The sequence below is a fragment of the Amblyomma maculatum genome, chromosome 10 (genome assembly GCF_055883805.1).
Source record: "Amblyomma maculatum isolate TAMU_Amacu chromosome 10, ASM5588380v1, whole genome shotgun sequence".
Taxonomy (NCBI): Eukaryota; Metazoa; Arthropoda; class Arachnida; order Ixodida; family Ixodidae; genus Amblyomma; species Amblyomma maculatum.
In genome coordinates, this window is record NC_139353.1 from 34,451,937 (window position 1) to 34,467,161 (window position 15,225).

Genomic DNA, 15,225 nt, shown 5'->3' on the forward strand with positions numbered 1-15,225 from the left:
AGTAGCATAAAAATTATAGGTTGCGATCAAGAAGGATGTAATCATCGTAACTGTCTAAAAAAAGAGCTTCCGGTTTATTTTTTTTTTTATATTTTTGCCGTGAATGCAGCATGCGCCAGTAGATCAAAGCCAATCTCTTTTGTGCGACGTTTCAGTTATCAGGTACCGCAGGATTAAATTCACAACACACGGCCGTATACTGTAAACGCGGATATGCGATTGTCGAGGTTCTGCTCTGCAGGACAAAAATTAAAGGTACTGGGAAGTTCTGCGCATTTTATCCCAAGGGGATTTGTTCTTAAAATATTGTTTGAGGCGTAATGTAACTCTACCTCAAAATAATCAATATATCTCGACGTCCTCTCTCGGGACGCTTTTAGGTTCCCACAGTTTGTTGTGAAAAACGTATACCATTAGTTTTTAATGACAACCATAATTATACTCACCGCGTGAGCAGGGCAAAATTGGGAAGCAAGATGTTGCTAAGCATCAGGATAATAGGACCTTAAATATTATCTCACGGATGTCTCTAAATTCAAACTGATGTCAAAGAAAGCGGGACTTGGGCCTGGTCTAACAAGCAATCCTCTTTATACACAACACACAATACTGAACTGCAGGTCCTGACACCATGGCTACCACGCCCCCACCTTAACGGCCAGTTACCGTGCTAAAGATACGAAGTGCTCAAATGTTTCAGGAATTCGTGTTGAACTAAAGTGAGTACCGTCCGATCAAAGCAAGGATATGAATATAGGACTGACGATAAAGTATAGCCCGAGGGGCACTAAGGAGCAATTTTGTAAAACATTTGACCTCATGCCGTCTCCTCTCAAAGCAGTTGCCACCTCTTCAGGAGCACAAACCGACTCGAACTGCAAGGATGAAATGAGAGGAGCATTGCTTTCCTCACCCGGTATCAAGCACTGCAAATCCAACAGCTCATCGCGCCTCAAGAGCCGTTACAATGCCCGCTCTCCAACGCAGGATACTACAAATTCATTTCGCCTAGAGTATTTTGGGCATCGTGGTATACGGTGAAGCTACATTACTCGCGACACCTGAAACATTCTAATTCACTAAATATGTCCTTTCGCCCAGAAAGTAATTGTCACACACAGACGGATCGCATTTCCCTCGCCGAGTTCCGTCTAACACGTCTTCGCAAACCTTGCAGAATGTACGAAATACGCGACGTGTCGATTTCAGAATGCATTACGTCAAAGCTCCGTCGTCAACTCGGCCCCGTCCAAATATATGCCTGCTTTCCACAGACAAATCTTGGCGTCCATCAGGATCGTGTTACCCGCGTGCACCGACCGCCCAAACGAGCTCTCCCCTCTCGGTTGCGACGACATCAAATTAAGGAATCAGGCCGTGTCGAGGCGAAACCAGTAGCGCACGGACAGAGTGAGCGGGAAAATGAGGCAGGTCAGAAAAGGAGTGAGAAATGGGGATCTCCAGGAAAGCGAAACGTAAAATGGGGAAGGCGGCGAAAGCAGGGACGAGAAGAAAAGGATGAGGGAGCTTGACTGGAACTTCACTGTTCCCGCAACCCTCTTTCTAAATATCCTCGCGGCAAGAGCGGAACTGCTTCACCGCGTTCTGCTTTTTTCCCCTAATTACGCGGGATCTGTAGCGACGGCCTTCCTTCCCGCGCATATCCGCCGAAAGGTTTCGAACTGCCCTCTGAGCTTGGACCGGGCAGGATGGACGGAAGCGGATTCCGAAATGAATCCCGCACCGGTGATTGTGTGCCCCTACCTCCCTAAATTTCACTCCCCAATAAGGGATACCCCACGCTCGCTGTAAACGCTGTTTCTGGAACTTAATCGTCCATCGCCGCCCTCCTTCCCGCCGCTTCCGGAGGCAGCGGGTCGCCCGCGATTCGGTATATAGGCTATATATATTCATCAGATTTTATACACCGGGCTACGAGGATTTTGAGCAAGCCAGCACTTAACGGGAGGAGGTATATGGGGATGGAAACTGCGGGAGCGGACGACATCGTTAATTTTGGAACTTGTCCGGACCCCTACGCTGATGCGAGCTATAGATCTGTTGCAAGAGCTGTACATCAATCCCCAATAATTTTTTTCTCACATTCACTGACAGAAGTAATGTTCCAGGAGAATTTTAACCTATTATTTGTATTTAAAATTTCGCAGGATATTTTGCCAATATCAAGATTAAATGGGAGAACATGTACTAATTTGCGCGGCGCAGTTATATATTTTATTAATGAACCTATAGCCATTAGTATATCGTATACTTTGATTTGTCGATTAAATTAACGGAGAAGTATTGATTGTGCCTTTATTGAACTTTAGGAATCATGCTTATACTTTACGCGTGTTGCAAGCGTGTTGTTCCAAGTTAATTATGCGGGTAGTATAGTCGCAAGGACATGTCCCAGTGTGCTCTGCTGTCTGCGTCGCTTTTTGCAGTTACGCGCAACAAGTTTACAGTCTAGTTTCACTTAATCCTCGTGGTTGGCGATGTATTTCTGGCCTTTCTACTGCGCAGAGTCTACGTTGAGTATTTCAGCCAAAGGTGATGTACACTAGTCTCGTGACTCTATCTACCCCGCATCATTTTGTCAATGCCATGTCATTCATACGTGCGCTCTGTTGCATCTGGATAAAAATCGTGGTAGAGACATTTCTGTAGTTGGTCCATCATTGGTCCTACTGCTTACTCTGACTCATTCAGTGTATTTTTTTAGGTATCCAGGTCCGCCATGTTTCAATTCATTTTGCAAACAAGCTCTGCAGTCTGCTCTCCTTTACGTCGTTCCGAGCCTGTAATGCATCGTTCTGTGTGCCCTTGGTTCCCCTAAACATTGGCACTTGCGCTGTTTCTTGTCAAGCACTGACCACGCTTCTTTCGTTTGTTTCTCTACAGACAAGTCATGCATAAGTGATCACAATCCCTCTAAACGTCAGTTTAGGTATTAAGTCTACGGGTATTGGTAAGAGGTGTAGCTTTTTGTTCGCTCCATGTTGATATATGTAGTTTCCAGTCTATAGGTTAGCCGGAATTCAAATCGTACATGGCAATACTGTGTTAATTCTCTATGCAGAAGTGTTATCGACAAATATGCTGGCTCGTTTGCCCAGCTTAACAGAAAGAAACATACATAGTGGTCCATCAAGCATTATAACTTGCCTGGTTCCATACCAATCGCTATTATTAGCAAACCTTTATGTTGATCAGATTGTGTCTTAATTATTACCTCCATGTCACGTAGTTTAGTCAACGAAAAGAAAAGCAAACAGCATAAGGTGAATTCGATTGAAACGGCTACAAGAAATCCCATTTGGGCTTAATCACGTACTTGTTACGGCGACAACTGCAAAAGTAGCGCCGATAACAAAAAACGTTTCGGAGCCGTTAAATACCACTTTCAGCGTAATGAGGAACAACAGCTCTTCGTTGTAGTACGCTTCGGCTTCATTTACTTCATCTACAGAATTCACGCGGTTCACGCTTGCTTTTTTAGTATAAAAGTATGGTTACTTGGGCCTTGAGTTGGACGGTGTTTAATCTTTGTTTGTTTGATTTTTTTTTTTTTTTGCCTTCTTGAAATTTGATTGCTCTGTCTTTGATATACCATGCAGAGAGGGAGATTAGTATATTTAGCAAATGTCAGCAACACAGGCATTATAAACAATCAGGCATCTTTACAGGGCGACATAATCACAGGAAGAAATACTATTTTGCCTATTTAAATTGCATTGAGGTCATTACTAGCTTTAAAATGCAGTCATGCTTCAGTAATAGAAGAGACATCTGGGCGAGTTGGTATGGTGACATGATAGAAAAACAGCGCAACAGACGTGGACGGAGGTCTGTCTGTTCTTCACCTCCGTCCACGTCTGTTGCGCTGTTTTTCTATCATGCTTCAGTACTTGCAGTAGATCAATGCTGGGCAGCTTTTTTCAGTTGTCACTAAAATGACGTGGCACTAAATGAAAGAATACACAGTTAGATGGCCGCAAAGTACTGCGCTTCATTTCGCGGCCTCAAATTCGCATCTGTGTGCACAAAACGTTTCAGCAACAGCAGTTTTCTATAAGTAAGCACAACCTTCCTCAGAGCAGCAGCATTCGGTACTGAAAAGTAGCCTGGTAAACGTTTTTTCGATCAACGCTTCATGGCCATCTCCTCTTTTTCAGCTTGGCACCCTTTCTTTAAACTTTTTTTTTTTTTTAACTGTCGTCTTCGTCTGGTGCAATTCAATGTAGAAGTGGTGGCAAGAGATGTCTGCATCATCTCGCATCTGTCCATTACCGAGGTGATATGGCATGAACAGCCGCATATACCCGACCAAAAGGTCTGTAGAAAGCTGCCTATGAGCTGCTGCCTTTCTCTCTCGACACATGTGGGCCCTGGACAAAAACAAAGGAACTTAAGGCAGGTGGTGTTCTTGCAACCAGTTCGCAGCAGCGAAAAGAGGAGGTGCTTTGGTATCTACGTATACACTGATGCAAACGTCTACCGAAACCTCCCTGTGCGTCGTGCTAAATACATTGCAGTGCACATTTTGGGCTCCTCACACAAGCATGAAAGAAGATGTAGCTGCAGCAATCTTAGTTTAGCCGTGTTTTCGGCACCTGTTCGGTCTAGTTCAGAGAGATGGTGTTTTCCATTTCTGCATGTACCCGATGGAAAGGGTTTTTGAAAATCTCTTGCGTGCCGCCTATTAATCACTGGAAATTTGTCTGCGCCTGGTGCAAACACTATGAGACCTATTGCGGGTGCTGTCATGTTTTTACTACGCCATCGCCCCCCCCCCTCCTCCTCACCTATTCAAACACTTCAAACAGCAGGTGTTTTAACGCGTCACTGTTAAAGGTCCCGTTGTCTACAACACCCGGCGTCGGCATGCCGGGGTAGTGAGCGAATTAAGAAGCACGTTGACAACTGGCAGTTGACATGACCAGGAACTCACTGTAGTAGTCGGATTGTGTGACGTCACGCTTTGAGATGGGAATGAAAGCCTCCGGAAATCGCGGATCCCGACAGTCACGCAACACCCTTAGAACCCACGCAGGCACGTCCGTACACGGTTTGGTTAAAGCGCGGTATCATTCTATTGTAGCGCCCTCTCGGGTGGCGCCGGGAACCCGGATATCGCGTGCCGCCCGACGAAGAAAATAAAGACAGCGCCTGGTCGTGGCTTGTGCAGCCTCTGCAGACAGTCTTTTTCTGGTGCCAATCAACAGCAGTCTTGTTCCTTCTCTCCTGAGGTGTTAAGCATTCACTATGTCGGGTTACCTTCACACAGTTCGGTAGCTTACGACTCCTTGCTAATGATTATGTGAGAAATAACGGAGGTACAATTAAAGAATTAGGGACCACGCGACTAGCATAGATCAGGGTACAGAGCAGGTGAGCGAACGAGGGTCCGTAAGAGGAGTCACAGGTGGAAGCCATTGTTTTCTTGTCATGCCCCATAAAGGCGGAGATTAAGTATATCTCAAATTTTTGCGTCTCCGAGTACTCGATGTATGGGTCTATACGAATTTATAGCCAAACATCGGGTTAGGCTCGTTTACGCCGCGCCGAGAGCGGTTAGCTCAAGTCATGCGGAAAGGGTGATGGCTGTTCCAGCGGTTGCTGCAGACGCTCCTGCACGCAGCCGTGAGAGCAGTAAGTACCGCAAACATATAGAGTAAGTCAAAACAGGTGGGCATAGTTTGCCTACGGTGACAAACAGGACGGGGCGGCAGTCCAGAGCGCACGTGAACCGGCATACGCGTTCAAAGGGTAAGACTGACGCTGTCCACGTGATACAGGAGGGTGGCCGCGGCCGCTATCGGCGCAGATCCCATCGCACGCGCGCCACCGAGTCAACACCTCACAATGCCCCCGCAGTGCGCAAAGCAAGATCGGCGCTACAAACAGGCGAGGTCACACGGCGCCGGCTACGCTCACAGCCCAGAAAGTCCTGCCAGAGACGTCGCGTTAACACCGCTTGTTTGTGCGTCCTCGTCAGAGGTCAGTAGTTCGACTCCCGGCCCAGGCGCGGCCTCGTTCGACACAATCAATGATGTGGAGTGGAAGGTGCCGCCGCCGCGCCCTTTAACGTGCAGCCTTGCGTGCTCTGATTATGCAGGAAACGAATCAGCCAATGGACTTCGCCAGATGTCTGGCGGTCGCTATGCGAGTATTTCACGGCTACAGCCCCGTGCCGGGTATCCGCCGTAACTCGCGTGCGCACGCACGCTCGCTTACACTGCACACACACACACACACACACACACACACACACACACACACACACACACACACACACACACACACACACACACACACACACACACACACACACACACACACACACACACACACACACACACACACACACACACACACACACACACACACACACACACACACACACACACACACACACACACACACACACACACACACACACACACGCGCGCGCGCGCGCGCGCACGCATACACACTCCGGCCTCGGCAGCCGCTCTTCGATGGAGGCGAAAAGCAAGGCGCCAGTGTGCTGTGCGATGTCAGCGCACGTTAAAGAACCGGATATTTCCGGAGTCCTCAACTACGGCGTCTCTCATAGCTTGAGTCGCTTTGGGGCGTTAAACCCCACAAACCGACCAACCACACACTCTCTCATATATATATATATATATATATAATATTGATAGCACCGCTCTGTCTCGAACCGTATATTAAAATAAATGTACTCGGAGTCGCACATTTTCGCATGCCCCGTATGGTTGTGTTATGAGAGCAAAGGTGAAGAATAAGATTGAAACTAACATTGTCAACTTACTGTATAAGTAGTGAAGTGATTGTTACAGGTAGAAACTTCGTCGTATAACACAAAACTGATCGCCGATGATACAGCTGTTCATACTTTACAAAAATTAGTAATGAATTATAATAGCCCGCAGTGGGTTTTATCTTCTTAGTAAAAGTAATTCGACTACCAAGTCTCTAATAATGCTGATAACTGGAATACTGCGACCAAGAAAGATTCGTTAGCGATGTAGAGCGGAAGTATAATGATCGCACCTGCAAGTCCTTAACTAAACAATGCACTCGTGAACGTCGTGAACTGAAAGCTGTTGCGATTTATTGGGTCGTACTCCCACTTATCAATCACGTTACGAAGAGTTATCCGGAAGCGAATGCATACATTTTTACTTCGTCACGCCGACAGCAGAGCGAAAAAGTGTACACCACAGAACTGAACCCAAAAAGTGTTGAGGAACGTTTTCAAAATTATTGCAGTGTGAACGATACAAGACGGGCTTTGGAGCCATATTTCTCGTTCTTTCGTCGTTCGAAAACTAAGCATCTCAATAAAAATCATGAAGTGGTGACAAAATAAAGCACATTTTGAATCTTATAGTTCTAAGCGCTGTCCGATGAGCTATTTGGGCGATGTCATATTGCTTGCGCCATTGATGTGCGCATTTGTCAAAAGCACGGTGGAAACGCTGCGGGAGCCCGCTGCATCTGTCCGCAGTTCAAGCATCATATGTGTAGCCAATCGAAAGGTGGACGGTATGTTCCAGCGAGACTGCCGCTATCATCATACAGCCAGCCCAGAGTGGGAGCCTTGCATACCACCTTGCTGTGCCCGTCGGAAACGGACAGGAGCAGGTCCGACCGACCGCTCTCTCGCTCACTCGCTAAGCTGCCTGATGACGCACGCTCAATGTGGGGGCACGTATCAATTGTGGGCACAATTAGGGGGAACCACCTGGGAGTGCGGCCACAGGGCGGGTGTGGTTTTGAGACGCGGAAAGGGGATGGAGGATGATCGGGAGAGTAGAATTCAGCGAGGGTGAGACGAGGTAAAGATGAGGGCTGTTTGGAACAGATTTGTACCGTTATAGCCGCGATTTCGCGATCGATTTGGCCTTAGTGTAATGAGACCATGTATTCGATTTCCCGTATTACTTTAATTCCCTCCTGCAGTGCAACCTTTGAATATATCTATACTTTTTTTAATTTCTGATCTTCAACCAGGTTCTCCTTCTAATGCAAAGTTTAACACGTATGCTTGTAACACGGGTCAAGTATGTGAAGGACAACAATTTCGTTTGTCTTTTTAAATAATAGCACTGGACAAATTAAGTCACGATGTTATCATCAACCAAGATTAAGAGACTCTTTTCTGAGAGATTAAGAAATGATAATTTTTTTACAAAATTACATATATTTAATTGTTCATATGTTCAGTGCACGGCACTGAACATATGAACGCGTCATTAGTATGATTGTAGTAAGCTCATGCTGGCTGCAGTGCGCCTTTTGCCACTCTCATTTTTTCGGTGCAGGTGAAAGCATAAAATAAATTACAGAAAAAGCTTAGCGAATTCTCGAATGTCTCACAGGCGGTGGCAGCCGAATTCGTGAAGAGGCCATATCCTTCAGCTGACGATCGCGTCTCCGTTTTCGCCCACGTCTCTTCTTTCCCCGAAGGACGCTTGGATACTTTTCATTCGCCTTTGCGGATGAAGGAGTCCCCACAGCCAGCCGTTAGACCTTCGCTGCTGGCGGATTCCCCACAAACACTCATCACACCTTTGCTACTTGAGGATGATCGAGTCCCCACAAACAGCTATCGGACCTTTGCTGCTTGAGGCGTTCCCCACAAACAGCCATCAGGTCTTTGCTGATGAAGGAGCTCTTAGCCGTACTGAGCGCTCAAGCCTTCGTCGCCGCATTCAGTTCATCATGTAGAGTTGCCTTCGCCCCACCAACCTCCCACTTTTTTTTTTCAACCTGTGCAGGGCTCAGGTGTTCCTCGCTGCTTTGAAGATTTCAAGTAAAACAGCGATTTGGGCTGGTTGGTTGAACATTTTGATTGAATAGCGCGCTACACTGGGAAAAATAAGAAAAACGAGGTACTCGAGACAAGCGCGCATTGACAACTATTGTTTATTCATTCAAGGGGTGCATTTAAAACCAGTTCATGTGCATGCAGTGTTCAAAATAATCACGTAAGCTCATTGCTTCCAGCAGTGTTACACCCGCACGCATTTACGCTTCCATGTTTAGTTTTATTTCGTAACTTAATAACAAATTCCAAGCTTTTCAGACATACGGGGACTCGTGTGATGAACCTGTATAAGTGCGTGCGCGCGCGCGCGCGCGCGCGCGCGCGTGTGTGTGTGTGTGTGTGTGTGTGTGTGTGTGTGTGTGTGTGTGTGTGTGTGTGTGTGCGTGTGCGTGTGTGTGTGTGTGTGTGTATGTGTGTGTGTGTGTGTGTGTGTGTGCGCGTGTGTGTGTGTGTGTGTGTGTGTGTGTGTGTGTGTGTGTGTGTGTGTGTGTGTGTGTGTGTGTGTGTGTGTGTGTGTGTGTGTGTGTGTGTGTGTGTGTGTGTGTGTGTGTGTGTGTGTGTGTGTGTGTGTGTGTGTGTGTGTGTGTGTGTGTGTGTGTGCGTGTGTGCGTGCGTGCGTGCGTGCGTACGCGGGTGACCGGACCTGGACCCCGGTCTGCTGTCTCCTGCCCTGACTCTGTTGCATGCAGTGTCGGGTGACCAGACCAGATAGGGGCCTACTCGTGCATTGATCCCTGACCGGAGCAGGTTGCCAGCACGCGCGTTTGATAATACGCCGGTGGTTTTATTAGCCATAGCACTATCCCGCTCTTGGTAAATCTAAACGACAAGTTAAGCCTTCTTCGCTGCCTTGCTACCTTCATGCGTGTCTGCTCAAAGAATTCGCTGGTTCCATGGGTGCGCAGCACAGCACGGCCGAAGATGGGAACGAGCGCACAACGCATCATGAAGAGTCGGGAGGGAAGCATCAAGGCGCAAGAGAATGTTTAGACAAGAGGGCGCGAGGCTTTCGAATGGTCTCCCAAATCTACCCTGAATGCTTACGGTGGCGCATCACTCGAATATCGCAGATGCAGTCGATGTGAAGAGTGGTCGTATAATTCGGCAACGCACATGCTTGGCGCGTGCTTGCGACGATCGCGACAACAGAAACGAGCCCCGGCAGATAAAAGGAATAAGACGGCGAGGACGTTCCCCAAGCTAAGTCCACGAGGAACGAGAGAACAACGCCTTTTAGAAAATGAAAGCAACAAGAGAAAATAATAGAGATAGCCCCGGAGCGACAATAAATCTGGGCGTGCTTCTTTGCCATTGTGTTCGGGTCGGGTCGGCAAACCCTGGCGAAGGTGTCGGAATTTAGGAAAAGAGGAGACGACGAGCTTTGCCAGAGAAGTCGGCTTTCTTCTTAGAGCGAACATGCCGGCGTCTTAAAAGCACGCTGAAAGTTGAGAACGCACAACGATTCGGAGCTTAACGATGGTCAGTGCCTTCCCATATGGTGGAGTACGGGATACTATTCCATACCATGGTATGATACGGAATAGTATGGTACTACAGGGCATTGTATGTTAAGGATTATAATATGGTATATGATACAGTATATCGCATGATACAAGGTGTAGTAGTTGATACGCATTGTATGATATTATAGAATAGCATTGTTACTAACTCGCTCTTATTAATAGCTTTGTCAGTTAGAAAGCACCGTGAAATATAATTGAAGGTATGGTAAGTTTTGAATGACATAGTATGTTAATAGGGTGTACTGGCCTGGCATGCCATTGCACAAGATGGTAAGGTATAATACAAAATGACTTACACGGTGGGAAATTGTGCAGTATGATTACTATGGTATGGTATGACATGGTACTTGCATGGCAAGAGCATGACATGACACAGTATGGTATGGCATGGTATAGTATACGTTTTGTGTGCTCTCTCATGAGATGGTGTATGATATATGCGATTGACGGCGTGGTTTGGTACGACATATTACGGGCATTGACAGGGATCAGTAAAGTAGGTATTGTTGCTGGCAGGTATCAGTGTGGGTGACTGGTTGGCGGCGTATATATTAGTCACCGGTTGATATACTGCGGATTTGTTTCTAGTTTACAGAATAAAAAACGTGTAGATTTTTTTATATCCCTTTTTTCTTCGACCCGGTGTTCGCTTACATGCATGGACGCCGCAAGTTTCACCGCTGCTTTTTAAAAAGCCTTCATTGTCAAATAGCTCAAGCGCCAGGACTCAATCCTTCGACCATTTTCAACCATGGGCTCAACAGTCGAATGTGCTAGTCCCCCAGTAACTGAAGAACCGCGGAAGAGACAACATACCTTGGTGTGTGAAGTACTGCATTTAAATACTTCGAAAAACTTCGAGAGAAGACGAGAGCAATAGTTGATTATTTTGGTAACTTGCATGCGTCAATTATTGGGCTATAAACACGGCCGCGTTCCATTATGATTAAAAGATATATCAGTGCTGCCCGTGATTTTCTTTCCGTTTCTACTCCATGCTTTTAAATGTAATTTTCCCAGCATGGCCGCCATCCTTCGTCAGCTGTTTCTCCTACCCTTTAACTTTGAAATCAAACAAAATCTAAAATAATTTAAAAATAAATCGCTCATTATGCGTAGGTGAACGACTTGAGAAAATTTATGCAAAATAATGTCTTCTTCAGAATTCCTAAGTACACGCAAATGAAAACATGGTCACCGTACATCTTTATGTGTCGTCAACAACCACCAAAGTAGTACTTTAGCTAGAGAAAATAGCATTCCACCCTGTTCAAAGACTACCAATTCAACATGATTACGTGCATACGTAACAAACCTTATAGGGCGCGTAGCCTGTGTACGCAGCCCTATACACGCCAGAGTGTATGGAACCGGTGCCAAGTTTATATAGGTATATATAGTACCCGAACCGTTCCAAAGCAAGCGTGGAAAGGGAAGCGTTGCGGTCACCGTAACGAGGTCTCCAAAAACTCTCCTCGTCGAGTGTTGAAGGACCGTTCTTTTTCTTGCTTTTAGTCAACAACGTGCTGGCTTATCTATGGGCTCGTTGAAGGGAGAAGAGTGCGTGATTGGAGGGGTCCTCGTTTTCTCGACGTGCTTGAAGCACGGAGACAACAACTGCGGATTATCTTACTCGTTGCCGGCCAGGTGAGAAAGCTTGACGTCGTGCTAAGGACGTGAAGAGAACACCTGGTGTACGAAGATATACTAGCGTCTTTTGTTCTGCTGTATTCAAAGGAGGTCGTTGTTAATGTTCACAAGCAGTTATTCCACTTCATTTTGAGCATGTCTCGATAACCAACGCCACTTAGGCGTTGGTTATCGGCGTTGGTTTCTTACACTTATTACAGCGTTTGTTGCTGAAGTAAGGGTGGATCAGTTGCAAACCGTTTGGCAACAAATTCACTCTGATGACGTCATAAGGTCGCAGAGTTCATGGCTCGTGGCGCGTGTTGTGATTCAAACGAGGACAAGTGACGACTTTCTGCAGGTGTAAAGTCGGACAGCCGTGAAGCAAAGCGCAGGCGTCAACTGTGACAAGATCACGTGACATGTTAACTTGTGAAGGCGGAGTATTGTGCCGACGATAGCCAGATCTTAGACTGCTGATCGCGAGGACAGAGTCTTCAGACAAAAGAGGCGCAGGCGAACCATATTGTGCTACTCTTGAGCTCGGACGTCAATTCAACGCCGACCTGTCCTTTGCGTGCTCGGGTTCGGCTGGCGATGACTGAGCGGGTTCGTTCTACTGCATGTACAAGGATATAGCAGGTGGGGTCAAGCAACCCTGGTGTTGCGACCTTCTTTGAATGTCTCCCATTAATTTTCGTCCTCAGTAACCCCGTATTACCCTACGTACAATGCTAAATACTGATTTTAAAAATGTTATTAATCTCAACACTGCAAGAAAAGGCATTTCCAAATTCTTTGGAAACAATGTTAGTTTGACCAAAGATGTGATACCAGAGATGTAAAGAATGGATGCTAAGTAGGGCCAGTCATTTTTCTTTTTTTTTTTCAGTTCGCTTTCTCTGTGCTGAATGATATTACCAACAGTTGTTTGGAAGTCCTAGTAGAATCGCTGACTCTGGGACCGTCTCTTGCGTGGAACAAATGCAGTCACACAAAACAGAGATAGTAAGTTTGATGCAATTAAAAAAATCGCACATTTATCTCTATAGGGCCGAGTTACGAATTTCGGTACTTCCTTTTAGGAAACTTCGCAGGCTTTCTGCCGTGTTTATTTAAAAATAAATTTGTGTTTTCTCTTTCGGTGAACAATACATCAAACGCATATATTCTGAGCCCCCCCCCCCCCCCCCCCTCTCCACTTTTTTCTCCTTTTTTTTTTTTTTTTTTGCCTAATACCTACTTGTACTTCCCAGGAGAAATGCGTTCTCTGCAAGAAAAAGTAAATCTGTAGGGTTACGCTAGAGATGAGATGCAAACATGCATATTGACGTCTTCTTCGTGGAGCTATCATGATATTACAATAAGCAAGGAAATGAACGCCAAACACGCGAAGGCAATAGGCGTGTAACTTGTCACGTATAGAGAAGCGCAATCGTACCATTTTGCTAGTGGCTTTCATGTCAGAATCCCATCCCCTGCTTCGAATAAATGAACATGTGTTCCTTGCTTACGCCACAGTGTTTACACAAAAACTCAAAGAAGGAGCTATGGAAAGTGATCCCGCTTCACAAGAGAGAAGTTCCGTGTTGCAAATAATGAAAATATGATCACAGCAGAAAGCCAGGAGTCAGAATAACGCGTATCGTGTAGTCGTTGTACGTGTTGATGGCAGTGATTGAATTGACGATGAACCACTACGGATACTGGGATATGGCAACTATTTTTCCCGACATTGCAGCATGGGCTGGCATTGACAGCTGCTTGTCCCTGTTAGGAACGTTCTAAGCATCGTTACATTCAGTGAGAAGGCATGCTTAACCATGCAACACAACGGGCTTAGATGTTTTTTTGGGACAAGTGTAACTCGTACTTAACTGCTATACATATCGGCGGTTGATATGCCAAGGATGCTGTGTATTTTCATTTTTATACAACTTTTAAATAAGGATATGGTGAGCTTAAGCGTTTTGTTAAGTACAAACCAAACTATTTAACCCTTATCAATAGGACACTAGCTATTCGTGAACATGAAAGAGGGATAAGAGCTGCAACTGTACAATACACATTACCAATATCGACGCCGTGCTCACTGACACACATGACTACAAAATTTCAATTCTGATGAGCGGAGTTTCGAGGAAATTTAGTTAGTACTTCATTATGTGTACAGGTATGTCTTGAAGAAGACAAGCTGTCGGGCTAGATGGTTTTCCATCGTTTTTGCAGCGCGTAGCCGGAAAAGGACAAAGTGCGTCCTACTCGTTCCTCCATTCTTTGCCCTTGTCCGGCTACGCGCTGCAAAGACGACAGGTATATATATCTTTCCTGCTACGCCATCGCAATTTACACTTGACGCGCTAAGGTACAGCCGCCCAAATCTTTAACTGGCTTGAGTGACGGTCACATTTTCTGTGATTGTGAGCGCTGAGAGGAGTTAATCTGCTATATGTCGAAGTATAAGCAAAGGCTAACCAAGCCTTATAGCGTACTCTTGATCTTCCGGCAAGTTTTATCCGCCTAAGGCGCAGGAGCACAGCAAATGTAGCCGTTACGCACGCCAATTAAAAATTTGGGCGGCTGCACTCAGTATCGAATGGAGCTCTATACCTGAGCCTTGCATCTTCTACTTCCTTAGTCAGCACGCTTAGTTAACGCACCCACTCACCGGTAATCAAGACCGTCGTCCAGAAGCTGCGATTCCTGCCCACTACCGCAAGGTCCCGGCTGAAGACCCATAGTGTCGGGCATGTAGGTACAGTCTGACCAGCGGTCGCCATACATCATCGTTGAGACGGGACCCAGTTCCATGGATCAAAGAGGCTGCGGGCTGTTGAAGCTTCTCCCAGGCAATTTGCGGACTTCGAATACTTGATGCACAGTGTCCCACAGGGCACAACACTAGTCACAGCGTCTCACCACTGCCTCGGCTACTTAGCCAGGAAAGAGAAAATCTTGATGGAACCGTTTAGTCCGCAACACCTGAAGTACACCTGAAGTTTGATTGATGGAGATGGAAAGCTTCTTAAGATTTGGAAATATATACGTCCAAATCACTGTGCCCAGGTAGATATTGCACAGTGCGGTGGGTTCTCAACGTCCAGAATGGGCAATTTGTGGGTCGATACGAAAAATGCAAGTAGATTACTCTGCCTCTGAAATGCACTCGTAATGGTAGTACCGAATAGTATATAATTCCTTTTAAATAAGAATGAATTCGAAGTACTGCAGACG

At 46.2% G+C, this 15,225-nt stretch overlaps 1 protein-coding gene across 1 annotated transcript in view; it reads right to left on the reverse strand.

The window, feature by feature from the left end:
- Positions 1-15,025, reverse strand: part of LOC146176132 (uncharacterized) — an 85,639-nt gene extending 70,614 nt beyond the window's left edge. The window contains exon 1 of the mRNA XM_084580920.1: positions 14,660-15,025. Coding sequence (XP_084437046.1) covers positions 14,660-14,802 — 143 coding nt within the window. The 5' untranslated portion in view covers positions 14,803-15,025. The remainder of the gene's footprint in view (positions 1-14,659) is intronic.
- Between the last annotated feature and the right edge of the window lie 200 nt (positions 15,026-15,225).